Source organism: Oncorhynchus mykiss, chromosome 17, assembly GCF_057628025.1.
Source record: "Oncorhynchus mykiss isolate SJ-2025 chromosome 17, ASM5762802v1, whole genome shotgun sequence".
NCBI lineage: Eukaryota > Metazoa > Chordata > Actinopteri > Salmoniformes > Salmonidae > Oncorhynchus > Oncorhynchus mykiss.
Window position 1 is genome coordinate 12,364,888 of NC_143038.1, and position 15,681 is coordinate 12,380,568.

At 42.8% G+C, this 15,681-nt stretch overlaps 2 protein-coding genes across 3 annotated transcripts; both read right to left on the reverse strand.

Moving 5' to 3' along the window:
* Positions 1-3,988: 3,988 nt before the first annotated feature.
* LOC110493703 (beta-2-glycoprotein 1) lies at positions 3,989-10,550 on the reverse strand. Of its 2 annotated transcripts, none has more exons than XM_021568117.3 (8): positions 10,053-10,550; positions 8,124-8,300; positions 6,089-6,185; positions 5,793-5,869; positions 5,268-5,456; positions 4,659-4,838; positions 4,310-4,507; positions 3,989-4,214 (listed from the first exon to the last, which is right to left on the reverse strand). In XM_021568117.3, the coding sequence occupies exons 1-8, from the start codon at positions 10,120-10,122 to the stop codon at positions 4,159-4,161; spliced, it is 1,044 nt and encodes a 347-aa protein (XP_021423792.3). In that variant the 5' UTR covers positions 10,123-10,550; the 3' UTR covers positions 3,989-4,158. The 2 variants fall into 2 exon arrangements, with proteins under 2 accessions (XP_021423792.3, XP_021423793.3); XM_021568118.3 differs by having other exon boundaries at positions 5,403-5,456; positions 10,053-10,515.
* Positions 10,551-10,895: 345 nt separating this feature from the next.
* Positions 10,896-14,244, reverse strand: LOC110493702 (beta-2-glycoprotein 1). The gene is made up of 8 exons (XM_021568116.3): positions 14,144-14,244; positions 13,792-13,971; positions 13,395-13,485; positions 13,235-13,311; positions 12,946-13,137; positions 12,235-12,414; positions 11,298-11,495; positions 10,896-11,042 (listed from the first exon to the last, which is right to left on the reverse strand). Exons 1-8 carry the CDS (start codon positions 14,211-14,213, stop codon positions 10,960-10,962), a joined length of 1,071 nt encoding a protein of 356 aa, XP_021423791.2. The 5' UTR covers positions 14,214-14,244; the 3' UTR covers positions 10,896-10,959.
* Between the last annotated feature and the right edge of the window lie 1,437 nt (positions 14,245-15,681).

A 15,681-nucleotide genomic window follows, 5' to 3' on the forward strand; every position in this document is an offset into this window, starting at 1 on the left:
TAAGCTAAGGAACCTGGGACTAAACACCTCCCTCTGCAACTGGATCATGGGCTTCCTGACGGGCCGCCCCCACGTTGTAAGGGTAGGTAACAACACATCCGCCACACTGATCTTCAACACAGGGGCCCCTCAGGGGTGCATGCTCAGCCCCCTCCTGTACTCCCTGTTCACTCATGACTGCACGGCCAGGCACGACTCCAACACCATCATTACATTTGCCGAAGACACAACAGTGATAGGCCTGATCCCCAAAAACAACGAGACCGCCTATAGGGAGGAGGTCCGAGACCTGGCCGTGTGGTGTCAGGGCAACAACCTCTCCCACAACGTGATCAAGACAAAGAAGATGATTGTAGACTACAGGAAAAAGAGGGCCGAGCACACCCCCATTCCCATCGACGGGGCTGCATTGGAGCAGGTTGAGAGCTTCAAGTTCCTTTATGTCCACATCACCAACAAACTAACATGGTCCAAGCACACCATGACAGTCGTGAAGCGGGCACAACAAAACCTATTCCCCCTCAGGAGACTGAAAAAATTTGGCATGGGTCCTCAGATCCTCAAAAGGATTTATCCAGCTGCATCATCGAGAGCATTCTGACTGGTTGCATCACTGCCTGGTATGGTATGGCAACTGCTCGGACTCCGACCGCAAGGCACTACAGAGGGTAGTGCGAACGGTCCAGTACATCACTGGGGCCAAGCTTCCTGCCATCCAGGACCTATATACCAGGCGGTGTCAGAGGAAGGCCTTGAAAATTGTCAAAGACTCCAGCCACCCTAGTTATAGACTGTTCTCTCTGCTACCACGTGGCAAGTGGTACCGGAGCGCCAAGTCTTGGTCCAAAAGGCTTCTAAGCAGCTTCTACCCCCAAGCCATAAGACTCCTGAACATCTAGTCAAATGGCTACCCAGACTATTCACATTGCCACCCACTCCCCTCTCACCATCACTGCCACTCTCTGTTGTCATCTATGCATAGTCACTTTTAATTAACTCTACCTACAACTAACCGGTGCCCCCGCACATTGACTCTGTACCGGCACCCCCCTGTATATATTGTTGTTTTTTACTGCTTCTCTTTAATTAATTACTTGTTACTTTTATCTCTTATTCTTACCCGTATTTTTTTAAACTGCTTTGTCGGTTAGGGGCTCGTAAGTAAGCATTTCACTGTAAGGTCTACCTACACCTGTTGTATTCGGCGCATGTGACTAATACAATTTGATTTGATCCTCTCCTCATGTCAGTGGGAGCACGATATTTTTAAAAAAGCCCTCATTTGGATTGGAATAAACATTGTACTTTAATGTTAACTAAATGAGGCCAACCATCTGACTCAAGAAGAGGACTGTTTGACTTTGAAACAAGATCGTCACTCTGTCTATTGACTCCATCCCATCCTGATGGCACTAGCTGGCGGGAGTGGACAACTTGAGGCAACTGGTGGTCATGCAAACATGAGGTCAGGCATTGTTTTTTTCCGAATGTCATCAATTAGGGTTTTCCCTTATGATGTTGCAATATGTCCATTATGTGTGGTCACAAATCTTTCGTGGGTGGAATTGGGAAAAAACTCATTCTGGGAACTTGCCAACGCAAAGAATCCTAGTATTCCCCTTGAAAAAACAGTCAAAATGATTTATCTTTCAGAACTCCATACCCACATGTTCCTCCTATTTCCTCCCATAACCATTGTGTGGGATTAACCAAAGCCAGTAGATGCATCTGTCACCCTAGATGAGCCATAGATAAAGAAGGGAGCTTTAATGAGTGTCTGGGAGAGAACAGACGCTGTTCTGTCCATCAATTAGGACTGCTTAGACTGGTGGCCTTTGAACTGTACTGGACTCCATGTCCCAGCATGCTCTATGGCAGAGACCAGGGGTGGAGGACGGGAGGCCTCCTGAGGTAATACATCACCACACCTCAGAATACAGATTAGAATGGAATGAGATTCTATTTCTCTGATCATTTCAATCTAACACCAACCACTCTTCCACTCTTCTCCTTTCCTTCGCTTATTGCTTCCGATAGAACTCATATTGCTAGCTGGGTTGGATTCAATCAGCGATTCATACTACAGGAGCCTGTTCATGTCTCCTGCATCTTTCTCTTCAACCCAACCCAACACTGGGTGTTTTTGCTTCCCAGGCAGGTGTAGCTCCCCATCTAGACTAGTGACCATGTACTGCATGAAACAAACCATTCACATCAACTCTCACATAAAACACATTCTTATACATAAAACATAAATTCTTGCTTCTCCATCAACTCAAATAACTCCAAGCAAAATATCTGAATATGCCCCGCATTACCGCCTCGCATTACCGCTAATGATACTAACAATGGACAGATACTGGATACTGCGTGGTTGTGTTTTCAACCATGAAACGATCATGAAACAGCCATGAAACAACCTCTACTCTCCTTAGGACACAACTTATCTCACTTGGATATATTTTTTGCCAGGGAGGGTTACTGAGAGAGGGGACGAGAGAGAAAAGGGGCATAGAAAGCGAGAGAGCAAACAAGTGACAAGGGGAGATAGAGAGCGAGACAGAGAGAGAAAGCGAAAGACGGGAGAGAGAGAAAGACAAGAATCGTTTGGAGTCAGAAAACACATTTCAAAGAGGCCAAACGGCCTGCATGGGAAGTTGGAGAGCAACTAATAAAGTGCATCTCTTCACAACAATAAATAATGCATCAAGAGGAAACAACATGAAACACGGAGACTTGTTTCATCCTCAGAAAGACGGAGAAAAGGGTTTATTAACGGACGTCAGTGCATTGCATTCATGTCATGGAGGAGCGCTCGTACCAGGCCTCATTTAAAGTCAATATCTAAAGAACTTCTCCGCAACTTTGCTGATATTTGGTCCAGATTAATATTTTGTGACATAAGTTGAATGCATTTGTGTGAAATAGTTAGTGTCGGGCTATAGTTGGTTGGTGAACATGCTGTCGTGTTTGGAAGTGCGGTCGTGGCACATCCTGAGGCAATGAAGAAATGTATTTTCTATCTCTTTTCTCTTTCTATGGTGGGACACGTAAACAGAAACAAATTGTCTGTCTGAAGTATTCTTACAACACCAACCCCCCACCTCTCTGTCTCTCTGTCTCTCTCTCTCTCTCTCTCTGTCTCTCTGTCTCTCTCTGGCTCTGTCTCTCTCTCTCTCTGTCTCACTGTCTCTCTGTCTCTCTGTCTCTCTGTCTCTCTCTCTCTCTCTGTCTCTCTGTCTCCCTCTCTCTCTCTCTCTCTATCTCTCTCTGTCTCTCTCCCTCCATTCAGTAACCACTGGAAACCCTTGTGACTCCACCTACAGTCGGCCTCTGCAGTTCTTTCATGTCCTGCCTCGCTGCCCCAGCGGGGAAGGAGAGTCAGTTCTCATGACTCAGTACAATCAACCGGCCGCCCCCGCGAGGGGGGGAAATAGTTCTGGCCACCAGCTGACGGCCAAGGACAGCGGATCAAACAAACCGCATAGCAGGGCAAGAGCAACTAAGGGCTAATCTCTGTTAGAATAGACATGCAAAGCGGTTTGGGTTACCGGGATGGGGTTGCACTGTGGCCGCCTTGCAGTCGACTGTATGGTTATCATATGAATCACTGGATAGGAAGGTAGAGTTCTGTTTTGTAGTAGAAATGTATTATTTTGGGAGCTGACTTGTCTTCTCTGACTTCTCTGTCTCGCTCTCTATCTCCCCTTGTCACTTGTTTGCTCTCTCGCTTTTTATGCCCCTTTTCTCTCTCGTCCCCTCTGTCTACAGTGTGTCTGTGGTGTAGCAATGAGTTTTGTGTGTGTGTGTGTGTGTGTGTGTGTGTGTGTGTGTGTGTGTGTGTGTGTTTGCATACATGCATGTTTGAGATTTTCCTGACCACTTGACCTGACAGAGTATCTCACAGCTGTACAACACTGACATCATGTGACATCCTTTGTAAATTAAACTTCTACTGTTATTGGGTAAGATGTTGGGTTAAACCATCTACAAGAAAACAGTATTTTTTTATTCATCGTAAAATTTGATCTCTACAGAATTTTTTTCCCGAGGAACAAATACATAGCATTACATAGATATACACATGGTTTTATTGACATTTAATTCAGGCAATCAATGTTCTCGGTCTCGATTTGCTTTGTCATGAACAGTTGAGTTTCAGCACTGGGCTATCTCAGATGGCAGGGAATCATCGTCGAATTTATCACTTGGTTCTAGAAAGGAAAACACCCACACATCATGAAGACTTGATGGTAATGTTGTTATTTTTTTTACAGCGAAAATAGCTAGCAAGAAAAAAAAAACACACCTTCAAAGCATTCTGGGATCTTGAGATTTCCATCGATGCACTGGGTTGACACTGCATAGCCACACTTCTTTTCCTTGTTCATACAGTAGACCGAGAGGACTTCCCCATGTGAGATTTTATTGGGCTCGAAATCCTTTATCCAAAATGTCCTTCCATTGTAAAGGATGCGTCCTCTTTTAATATCTACCTTGCAGGGAACTGTGGAACAAAGAGGGAAATTATGATGAATAAGAATTTAGAATAAAAAAAACAGCAACATTCAGCTATTCAAAAACACTGATTTGATAGGTAAAACAATGTATTAAAACAAAGCAAAATTACAAAATTGTCACAAAATTGGTGGTCCTACCCCTGCAAGCTGGCTTTATTGACCAATCCCCTGTTTGGAGACATTCGATCTCCACAGGCCCATCCAGGACATAGTCTATATTACATCCATATCTGACCGTCTCCTTGAAGCCGTACTCCCTCTTATCATGAATATTCATGTAGCCGTTGTTGATGTCTGTTGGAGCTGAACAGGTCACCACTGGAAACAAACAGAGGTCAGTCGGGGCTAGTGTGTGGTCAGAATACCACTTTAACTTCATCCACAAAGCAAATCACTTCATTTCTTCAGAGGTATCACAAACATGTCTGGCCAAAACGAAAAGTAACAAACGGATACACGAGCCAATAACCATCCACCTCAGTTTACAAAAGTTATGGATGGCACCTTTTACGGAGGTGACATGAAGTGTTCAGCAATAAATATAAAGATGTTTTATTGTCACATACAGGGCCCCTGTAGAAAATTAGGGTTAAGTGCCTTGCTCAAGGGCACATCGACAGATTTTTCACCTTGTCGGCATGGGTAGTTAAACCAGCCCCCACCACCATCAAAGTGACCCATCCCTGCTCTAAGCTACCTGCAGCAATACAACAGATCAGAGACTTTGACTGATAATACTGTACCTACATTTACATTCTGGTGGCTCAGTCCAGTCTCCGTTAGTGCTGCACGATCCCCTCTCATTGCCTATGAGGACAAGTGGAGGGAAACACTCGTAGGTCCCCCCAAAACCAAACACCGTCATGTTGCCTGTGAACTTACTGTCGTAGACTATTTTCCCATATTTAGGTATTGGAGGAAGACCACACATCACCGCTAACAGAGGAGAGAGATTTCATTCACATGCTCATTAATCAAGCACATTTGATCCAAATACGTGATATTCTCTATATTTTTTTTTTTATCAGAGACATACGATGTAACATATGAATATGAATAATATAGCCTACAGTAAAGCCATTATTCAAATCTCCATTTTACACATTGTAGAATGCTCTTTACAGTTACAGCAATAAGGCCACGTTTACATTGTGCTTATAGATTTGTAATTGTCAATGTGAGTTTGTATGCATTATCAATGTGAGATCATGCTGAATCATTACTGTTCAGTGCTAGAGTAGCTATGCATTTCAGTATAAGGCAGACGCTTACGTGTGCACGTCGGTGGTGGATCACTCCATTGACCGTCATGCAAGCACTCAATGGTACTGGCTCCTTGCAGGGTATACCTGTAGACAACATTACCGTAATCTGTCAAATTATGTGATAATAAAAAAACAAACATCAAGTAGACACTATATTAGGTGTATGGGTATACAGTGATTTCAACGTTGACCTACTTTACATGTGTTTGATACAACAACACGTTATAGACTTTGACAGCACAGAGAGGTGACCAGTCGTCAATGAGACACGAAAATAGAATTTGTAAACGGTATTCCCCATACCCCTCGTGGCAGGTGTAGTTGATGGTACTCTGGTAGACAATGTCCACAAACTCCATGTCTCCGTGGTCCAATGCTTCTGGGAAGGAGCAACTCTTTGCTGCGTCAGAAGTACAAAATAATCAGTCAGCAATGCTCAACAGTTCCATCAATGAGTATCAGATCAAATCAAAATCAAATCAAACTATTTGCCACATGCGCCGAATACAACAAGTGTAGACTTTACCGTGAAATGCTTACTTACAAGCCCTTAACCAACAGTGCAGTTCAAGAAGAAGAAAATATTTACCAAGTAGACTAAAATAAAAAGTAATAATAAAAAGTAACACAATAAGAATAACATAACGAGGCTATATACAGGGGGCACCGGTACCGAGTCAGTGTGCGGGGGTACAGGCTAGTTGAGGTAATCTGTACATGTAGGTGGGGGCGAAGTGACCATGCATAGATAATAAACAGTGAGTAGCTGAAGTGTACAGGGGTTGGGGGGTAAATGTAAAAATGTCCAGGGGCGATTTTTATGAATTGTTCAGCAGTCTAATGGCTTGGAGGTAGAAGCTGTTGAGGAGCCTTTTGGTCCTAGACTTGGCGCTCTGGTACTGCTTGCCGTGCGGTAGCAGAGAAAACAGTCTATAACTTGGGTGACAGGAGTCTCTGTCATTTTTATGGGCTTTCCTCTGACACCGCCTATTATACAGGTCCTGGATGGCAGGAAGCTTGGCCACAGTGATGTACTGGGCCGTTCGCACTACCCTCTGTAGCGCCTTACAGTCAGATGCCGAGCAGTTGTCATACCAGGCGGTGATGCAACCGGTCAGGATGCTCTCGGGGGTGCAGATGTAGAACCTTTTGAGGATCTGGGGACCCATGCCAAATCTTTTCAGTCTCCAGAGGGGGAAAAGGTTTTGTCGTGCCCTCTTCACGACTGTCTTGGTATGTTTGGACCATGTTAGTTCGTTGGTGATGTGGACACAAAGGAACTGGAAATTCTCGATCCTTCTCCACTACAGCCCCGTCTATGTTAATGGGGGCCTATTCGGCCCACCTTTTCCTGTAGTCCACAATCAGCTCCTTTGTCTTGCTCACATTGAGGGAAAGGTTGTTGTCCTGGTACCACACTGCCAGTTTTCTGACCTCCTCTTTATAGGCCGTCTCATCGTTGTCGGTGATCAGGCCTACCACTGTTGTGTCGTCAGCAAACTTAATGATGGTGCTGGAGTCGTGTTTGGCCTCGCAGTCGTGGGTGAACAGGGAATACAGGAGGGACCTAAGTACACACCCCTGTGGGGCCCCAGTGTGAAGAATACCAACTGATCAACTGATAATACTTATAATAATACTAATATACTGAGTAGCAACTGATAATACATGGAATACACTGAGTATCAACTGATAATACATGGGATATACTGAGTATGAACTGATAATACATGCAATATACTGAGTATCAACTGACCAGACTTGTAATATATTGAGTATCAACTGATAATACTTGTAATATACTGAGTATCAACTGATAATACATGGAATATACTGAGTTTCAACTGATCATACTTGCAATATATTGAGTATCAACTGATAATACATGGAATATACTGAGTATCAACTGATAATACGTGTAATATATTGAGTATTAACTGATCATTCTTGTAATATATTGAGTATCAACTGATCATTCTTGTAATATATTGAGTATCAACTTATAATACTTGTAATATACTGAGTATCAACTGACAATACATGGACTATACTGAGTATTAACTGACAATACATGGACTATACTGAGTATTAACTCACAATACATGGAATATACTGAGTATCAACTGACAATACATGGAATATACTGAGTATTAACTGATAATACTTGCAATATACTGAGTATCAACTGATAATACTTGCAATATACTGAGTATCACCTGATAATACATGGAATATACTGAGTATTAACTGATAATACTTGGAATGTTTTTATGAGGATCAAATGATGATACATGAACAGTACTACTGTTTTTGGTCCAACTTTATAACAGCGACCTACTTGAGCACTTGAGTCTAGACTTGGTCCATTGTCCACTAGCAGTGCAGATGATTGTGCGAGAGCCTGAGGTGGGTGTATATCCTCGTTTACAAGACAGCACCACCACGTCTCCGGGGGAGTACACCCTCTGGAGCCCCTCCAGGTCCATACCGTCACCCAGGGACGGGCGGCCACATTCTGAGGGGGCAGACAGATAACGGGATGGGTCAATAAAACATACACACACACAGAAACACACACAGACACAGAAATAAACATGGACACAGATTAACCAAAGAAGTGCCGGTGCAACTCCCCAGGCATGTTACTTGTAGTCGAGTGATAGTTTGTTGAGCATAAAGGTAGGTGGACTATTAAAATAAAGTGTATTTTTACTTTCAGCTGACAGTAACTGAAAGTATTCGTCAACATGACACAAGCCCACTCTGAGAGTACGTAGCAATATTGAACAGCATACAGCACAGAAACACAAAAGGCTTCTAAAATCAATAGGCCAAAACTGGGACATACTGAACAAACATATAAACACAACATGTAAAGTGTTGGTCCCATGTTTCATGAGCTGAAATAAAAAATCCCAGCAGTGTTTCATAAGTACAAAAATCTTATCTCTCAAGTGTATTGCACTAATTTGTTTACATCCCCGTTAGTGAGCATTTCTCCTTTGCCAAGATAATCCATCCATCTGACAGGTGTGGCATATCAAGAAGCTGATTTAACAGCATGATCATTACACAGGTGCATCTTGTGCTGGGGACAATAAAAGGCCACGCTAAAATCTGCAGTTTTGTCACGCAACACGGATGTCTCAAGTTTTGAGGGAGCGTGCAATTGAATGTTAATTTCTCTACCATAATCCAACATCTTTATCGAGAATTTGGCAGTACATCCAACTGGCCTCACAACCTTAGACCACGTGTAACAATGTCAGCCCAGGACCTCCACAACCAGCTTCTTCACCTGCGGGATTGTCTGAGACCAGCCACCCAGACAGCTGATTAAATTGTGGGTTTGCACAACCAAAGAATTTCTGCACAAACTGTCAGAAACTGTCTCAGGGAAGCTCATCTGCGTACTCGTTGTCCTCACCAGGGCCTTGACCTGACTGCAGTTTGGCATTGCAAATGCTCACCTTCGATAGCCACTGGCATGCTGGAGAAGTGTGCTCTTCAAGAATGAATCCTGGTTTCAACTGTATTGGGCATGTATGGCGTTTTGCAGGTGAGCGGTTCGCTGATGTCAACGTTGTCAAAGTGCCCCATGGTGGTGGTGGGGTTATGGTATGGGCAGGCACAAGCTACGGACAACGAACACAATAGCATTTTGTCCATGATAATTTGAATACAAAGAGATATTGTGGCAAGGCCCATTGTCGTGCCATTCTGCCGTCATCATCTCATGATAATGCACGGCCCCATGTCGCAAGGATCTGTACAAAATTCCTGGAAGCTAAGAATGTCCCAGTTCTTTCATGGCCTGCATACTCAACAGACATGTCACCCATTGAGCCCGTTTGGAATGCTCTGAATCGATGTGTACGACAACGTGTTCCAGTTCCCGCCAATATCCAGCAACTTCGCACAGCCATTGAAGAGGAATGGGACAACATTCCACAGGCCACAATCAACAGCCTGATCAACTCTATCCGAAGGAGATGGTGTCGCACTGCATGAGGAAAAATGGTGGTCACACCAGATACGGACTGGTTTTCTGATCCACGCCCCTAAATTTTTTTCAACGGTTGTCTGTGACGAATAGATGCATATCTGTATTCCCAGTCATGTGAAATCCATAGATTAGGACAGAAGGAATTTATTTAAATGTACTGATTTCCTTATATGAACTGTAACTCAGTGAAATTGTTGAAATTGTTGCATGTTGCGCTTATATTTTTGTTCAGTGTAGATTATGTATTAATAGATACTGTACCTTTCTTGGATGTCACTGGTGTATACAAGGCAAGCAGACAGATCAGCAGCAAAGACAGACTTGGGGCCATTGTCTGTGGTGTGGAGAGAGTGTCCTCTCCTCTCTGCTTTCAAGGGTAAAAAAAATCTGAATGTCGTTGGAGCTCCCAACTTTTCATGTTACTCAGGGTATATAGATAAGAGTCGATGACAACGCAGAATGAGGCAACCTCGGGGTCTTTTAGTATTTTTGTAATTCACCGTAACACACCAGACCTTTGTGAGCCTTACTGGTTATATGCCCCACCCCTATTCCTAGTACACATCAACAAGTTATCTTCATCAAACCATGTCTGCGAAATAGAATGTGCTTTCAATCCATTTATGTGGTACAATAAAGTTGACTGAAACTATTCTAGCACTATAACATTGATGTGGCTAGATGATGCAGTGGTGTAGATCTACATACGCAGACCTACCACTATGAAATCTTTACTTGTGGGGTTGTATCCGTTAACCTGGAAGGACATGCAATTTGTAATCTCATACAGTTTGTGTTTGATGTTCTTGTTGCAAAATTGCAAGAGTTCAGTCAGATACCGAGTTCAAGTCAAAACAAAGGTTTGTTTACTCTGAGTTAAAAAGTAACTTGTTTTTCTCTCCCAAAACTGCAGAGCCCTTTGTGTATGAGCAGAGCTTCCAAATACTATAATCCTATACTGACATCTAGTGTTGTTTTCAGACATCATGTACTATACTAAACAGGCAATCAAATTCAGGCTCATTAAAGTTATGGATATGACAGGTTATTAGCAAAGCAAGGCTAGATTATTTCGACACAAAGTAATTAGACTGCTAAAACAGATCATTTTAAAAAAGTCATGTTTATTTGTCATTTATTTGCCCTATTCTTCCTCTTTGTATTGTGTTTATTTTGTGAGGTCGGCAGGACACGTCGCAATCTCAGATGGAAGTGATTTGGGCTTGAGGGTGTACTCCATCTTGCCTGGTTCTAAGAGAAAGACAGACACACAAACACATTTGGCATTTTAGTGGTGCGAATATTGAGGACTCAGCTAAGCAGCGTTTGGGAAGCTTTCAAAATGGGACCACAACACATTTTTATTCTGGGTCGTGTTCATTAGTCATCAAATGGAAGAAAATGGACTGAAACATGGAGAGACTAATAAGAAACACTCATTTTTGATTTACGTTGTAAAATGCCATAATGAACGTGACCATGTTATCTTGGTACGACAGGCCTCACCTTTAAAACATTCTGGGGTATTGAGTGTGCCGTCGATGCACTGACTTGCTACTGGAATGCCACACTTCAGCTCCTTGTTCAGACAGTAGAACACAACAGACTCCCCATGAAGGACTCTATTGGGTTTCAGATCCCCAATCCAGATCTTCTTGGCGTTGTAGAAGATGCGACCTCTGTTGATGTTAACTTTACAGGGGGCTGCAGTAAAGCGACGACAAGCAAAGCAACATAACTCTCAGTTTAGAATTGAATAGAATTGGAATAGAATGAAATGAAATAGATCATGGAAATTCTTTAATTTTCTTCTATATCAGTACCCAAACTGACACACCACGTACACAATAGGTTGGGAGCAACACATGGTCAGCCACACAGCAGCGACCCCGGAGAAGTTTTGGGAATGCAGTGCCTTGCTCAAAGGCACAACGGCAGTACGCTCTCATTACGCAATCATTTCAGTCATCAAAGATGAAATAAATGGTTGCTGATACACATCTACTCACATGTAAGTCAACAAGCTGGTTTGGTATACAGACACACACAAGTGACATTCCCACAAGAGTAACAACAGTGCAACCTTTTCTATGACTCAATAGCTCGGGTGTGAACTTTCCCCTATATACAGCAGAGGAGGCTGGTGGGAGGCACTATAGGAGGACATGCTCATTGTAATGGCTGGAATGGAATATACGGAACAGAGTCCAACATGTGGTTTCCATATGTTTGATGTGTTTGATACCGTTCCATTTAAACCATTCCAGCCATTACAATGAGCTTGTCCTCCTTTAGCTTCTCCCACCAGCCTCCTCTATGTACAGTTATAGGGTCAGCTTCCTCTCCCCCAATCCTAACCTTAACCATTAGTGAGGGAAATGCAAAACTGACCAAAGATCAGGGTCTAAGGGCAACTTCACCCTACACTGACTCATTGACTCACCTCTGCAAACAGGCAAAGTGGACCAGTTGCCTGTATTCTGACACTGTATTTCCTCAGAGCCGTCCAGAACGTAGTGTTCCTGGCACTGGTACTTGACCTTCTCCTTGTAGCCAACCTCCCTCATCACAGCAAAGGTGATGATGCCGTGGTCTATCGTTGGTGGGATGGAGCAACTCACCTCTGCAACAGGTCAGAAAAGTCATGGGCTAGTGAAAGTGCATTAACAATGCAATAACCTATTTCAAGTAATATTGTCAGGGTTAATCTAAATTCAAAATAATTAAATTAAGGCATAAACAGAGGAAGATGGATTATGCAAATGTATCAATTGTCAACATTTGGAAAGTTTGCCAAATAAATTTGCTGACCTCCAAGGGGCCCCTATTGATTTTGTTAGTCACTCTCACTCAGATATCATTAACATGGCATAAGTAATGGCAAAATGGGTAGAATTGCAGGAAATTAGCTTTTACATTTAAAAAAAAAAATGATCTCCACCCCTTGGCAAAATGGGAAGAATTGCAGGGAATAAACTATACAACATTTTTGGGGGGCAACCAAATCTCAAGTAGGGCCCCAAAAGGCTAGATCCATGTAATAAAGTGACCTAAAAGATAATTGATAATTTATCAGTGGTTCAACCAAAAACTTCTCAACCAATTAGATTTGTTCACCAACCATTTGGCGTATGCTGCCACTGTCTGAACCTACCCTTGCATACCGGTGGCTCAGTCACGTTTCCACTGGCCAAGCACGATCCTCTCTCGTTACCAATAGGAGCTCTTGGTGGCAAACACTCATACGTCCAACTCTGTCCGTACTGGATTTCATTGCCAGTGAACTTCTTATTGTCATAGACAATTTTACCATGCATAGGTGCTTGAGGCAGAGCACAACTCACAGCTGCAGGGAAGAAATATTTTAAATAATTTAGACTACATTTTCATATTTAGACAAACTATGGAGAAAAGCAATGTTACATTCTTGAGGTATGGTATACCTTTACACATTGGTGGTGGTGCACTGAGGGTACCGTCGTGTAAACACACACTCTCATTGGCTCCTATCATGACGTACCTGAAGAACACAAATTCTTATTGGTCTGAGATGCAGAGTCAGCTAAATGTAGTCAGAACTAAACCACACTGAATTTCCCTCACCCATCATCACATGTGTAGTTGAGCACACTCTTGAATGGCACGTCAATCATCCCTGGCTTTTGCATAGGCTTGGGGAGAGGACACATCTTTGCTGTGTCAAAAAATGTATAAGATTCACGTGGATATGATTTATGCCTTTTATGTTGTTAATAAAATATATTACCATATCCCTATCCCCTTGCTAAAGTCTGGACTGTCCATGGTACTGTATATGTGACTTTAGGGTTCCGGAATTCTCAGAAACATTCCCAAAATTCCCAGGTTTTCCAGAAATCCCAGTTGGAAGATTCCTTGAATCAAGGGACAAATAAGCAGGACATCTGGAAAACCCAACAATTTACCTGAATTTATGCTTCACATTATGTAATGGATGTTTTGTGAATGGGTTGGAACTTACGAGAACACACAAGGTCCACTTTGGTCCACTCTCCCGAGGCCAAGCAGGTGATCCTGGCAGTCTTGGCTTTCCCAGGTGTGTATCCCCGCTCACACACCAGGGTCACCTCTTTTCCAATCTCGTACTCACGCTTTAGACCCAGTGTATCTATACCGTCGGCCACGGGTGGGTGGCCACATACTGAGGATAAATGGGAATATTGATAGACAAACATAACGCTGCGCCGTAAATGATATAAAAACACATTGGAAACACGGCTAAAGCATAGGTTACTGAGTCTTTTGAAACCAACACTGTAGTATATATTCTGTAATTGAAAAATACTGACGTAATCAAATCATTTGCGCCATACCTTTCTTGGATGTCACTGACGTATACAAGGCAAGCTGGCAGAGCAGCAGCAAAGCCAGGGTTGGGTTCATCTTTTGCGGGGTTGAGAGAGACTGTGTCCGTTCTCCCGGCAGTGGACGGTGGAAAATGTAGAGGGGCCGTTCAAAAGCCCTGAAAGTCTGATCCAATCAGATCGTCTGAAATAGGCTTCCATTGATTGAACCCAAAGTTCAAAGCACATGCATGTTTACTCCGAGTTGAAGGACAACTTTCACTCAGTACACATACACGTACGCCCGCACGACAATGACTCCCAATCATAACATGTAAAAGCTGTATAAAATACAGGTTTCATCACGGTAATACTAATGCTAATACTGTTTTTTTTTTAAATGTCATTCGAATTCGATTTGTTTTCTAAAGGTGCGGCTGTGCAGTCTTGCCCTACCTGTGTCTTTCAGATAGGACAGGTTAAGCCTGGTTCAGATGGTATTTATTTTGGCCATTGCCCAATGTATACAGTATATTGTTCATCTGCTACTAATGTATTAGCTTGATATTTAGCATTACATGGCACCTTCGGATCACCAAGACAACTATTTACATCAACACTTTGAGCACTAACACCCGTCTTGCCTTCTGCTGAAGTCCTGCCCTTACGACTGCTACAAGGCTAACTATCATAAATATGAGGACAACAGTGGGACACAGATACTTTTTAGGAATTGGGAGAGAAAAGCACTGAGGTCGCAGACAACTGTAGTCTGACATGTACTGAAAAGTCCCTTTTTTCCTTGGTTTACATTTGCCATATCATTTCTTCCATCCAAGCCATATTTCCTCCTCTGCTTGCATGCACCCTCCCCTATATTAAGGTGTTTTGGTACTTCCCGTATGCTCTACGCTTTTCCACGTGCTAATTTTTACTATACCACAGGTCAATGTAGTCTACCGGTCTAACTGTTAATCCGGGCCTCTATCCACCATTCATAGTGACAATAGCGGTAAGTGGATCGTTTTTCCAGATCTGCAATAGCTATCATACCACACATAAGAGCATTCAAAACGGCATCGATTTATAATATGAATCCACAAGAACAAATAGGCATAGCTGAGAGGCTGCGGAGAGGCATCATTGCAGCATCCCTATTGATCTTGTTTAGGGACAACACAATTATCCTACATAGACTAGCCTACAACACCACAGTGCAATCAATAATTGCTTTATTGTTTTAAAGTGAGTACACAGTTCTACTCTAGGCTGCAGTGAAAATGTCATTAGAATAACATATGCTCCCGGTTATTCAGGAAAGTTTCAAACGCATTCCTTGTCGGACTGAGCGGCTATTCCTCACGCACCTAGAATCTAACCCTTCAATACAACCGAAATATTTCTCATTTGATTTTCAAATGTATGACCTTTTATATCTGGCATTAACACAACCAGTCACAATGTTTTAAATCTGATTAGTCTACTTCAAAAGTCATTCACACGTTCGACCAAAATATAACTCCAGCATCCTCAAAATGGTTTGACATTAACCAGGTATCCAGCCAACC

What these genes read in the sequence shown, in the direction of transcription:
- LOC110493703 (XM_021568117.3), bottom strand. Translation starts at nt 10,122, where the DNA reads ATGGCCCCAAGTCTGTCTTTGCTGCTGATCTGTCTGCTTGCCTTGTAT. An exon ending in AACTACACCTGCCACGAGGG is followed by an intron (nt 5,870 to 6,088) that starts GTATGGGGAATA and finishes TGTTGTCTACAG; the next exon opens with GTATACCCTGCAAGGAGCCA. An exon ending in AATAAAGCCAGCTTGCAGGG is followed by an intron (nt 4,508 to 4,658) that starts GTAGGACCACCA and finishes TTTGTTCCACAG; the next exon opens with TTCCCTGCAAGGTAGATATT.
- LOC110493702 (XM_021568116.3), bottom strand. Translation starts at nt 14,213, where the DNA reads ATGAACCCAACCCTGGCTTTGCTGCTGCTCTGCCAGCTTGCCTTGTAT. An exon ending in AGTGGACCTTGTGTGTTCTC is followed by an intron (nt 13,486 to 13,791) that starts GTAAGTTCCAAC and finishes TTTTTGACACAG; the next exon opens with CAAAGATGTGTCCTCTCCCC. An exon ending in ACCACCACCAATGTGTAAAG is followed by an intron (nt 13,138 to 13,234) that starts GTATACCATACC and finishes TCTTCCCTGCAG; the next exon opens with CTGTGAGTTGTGCTCTGCCT.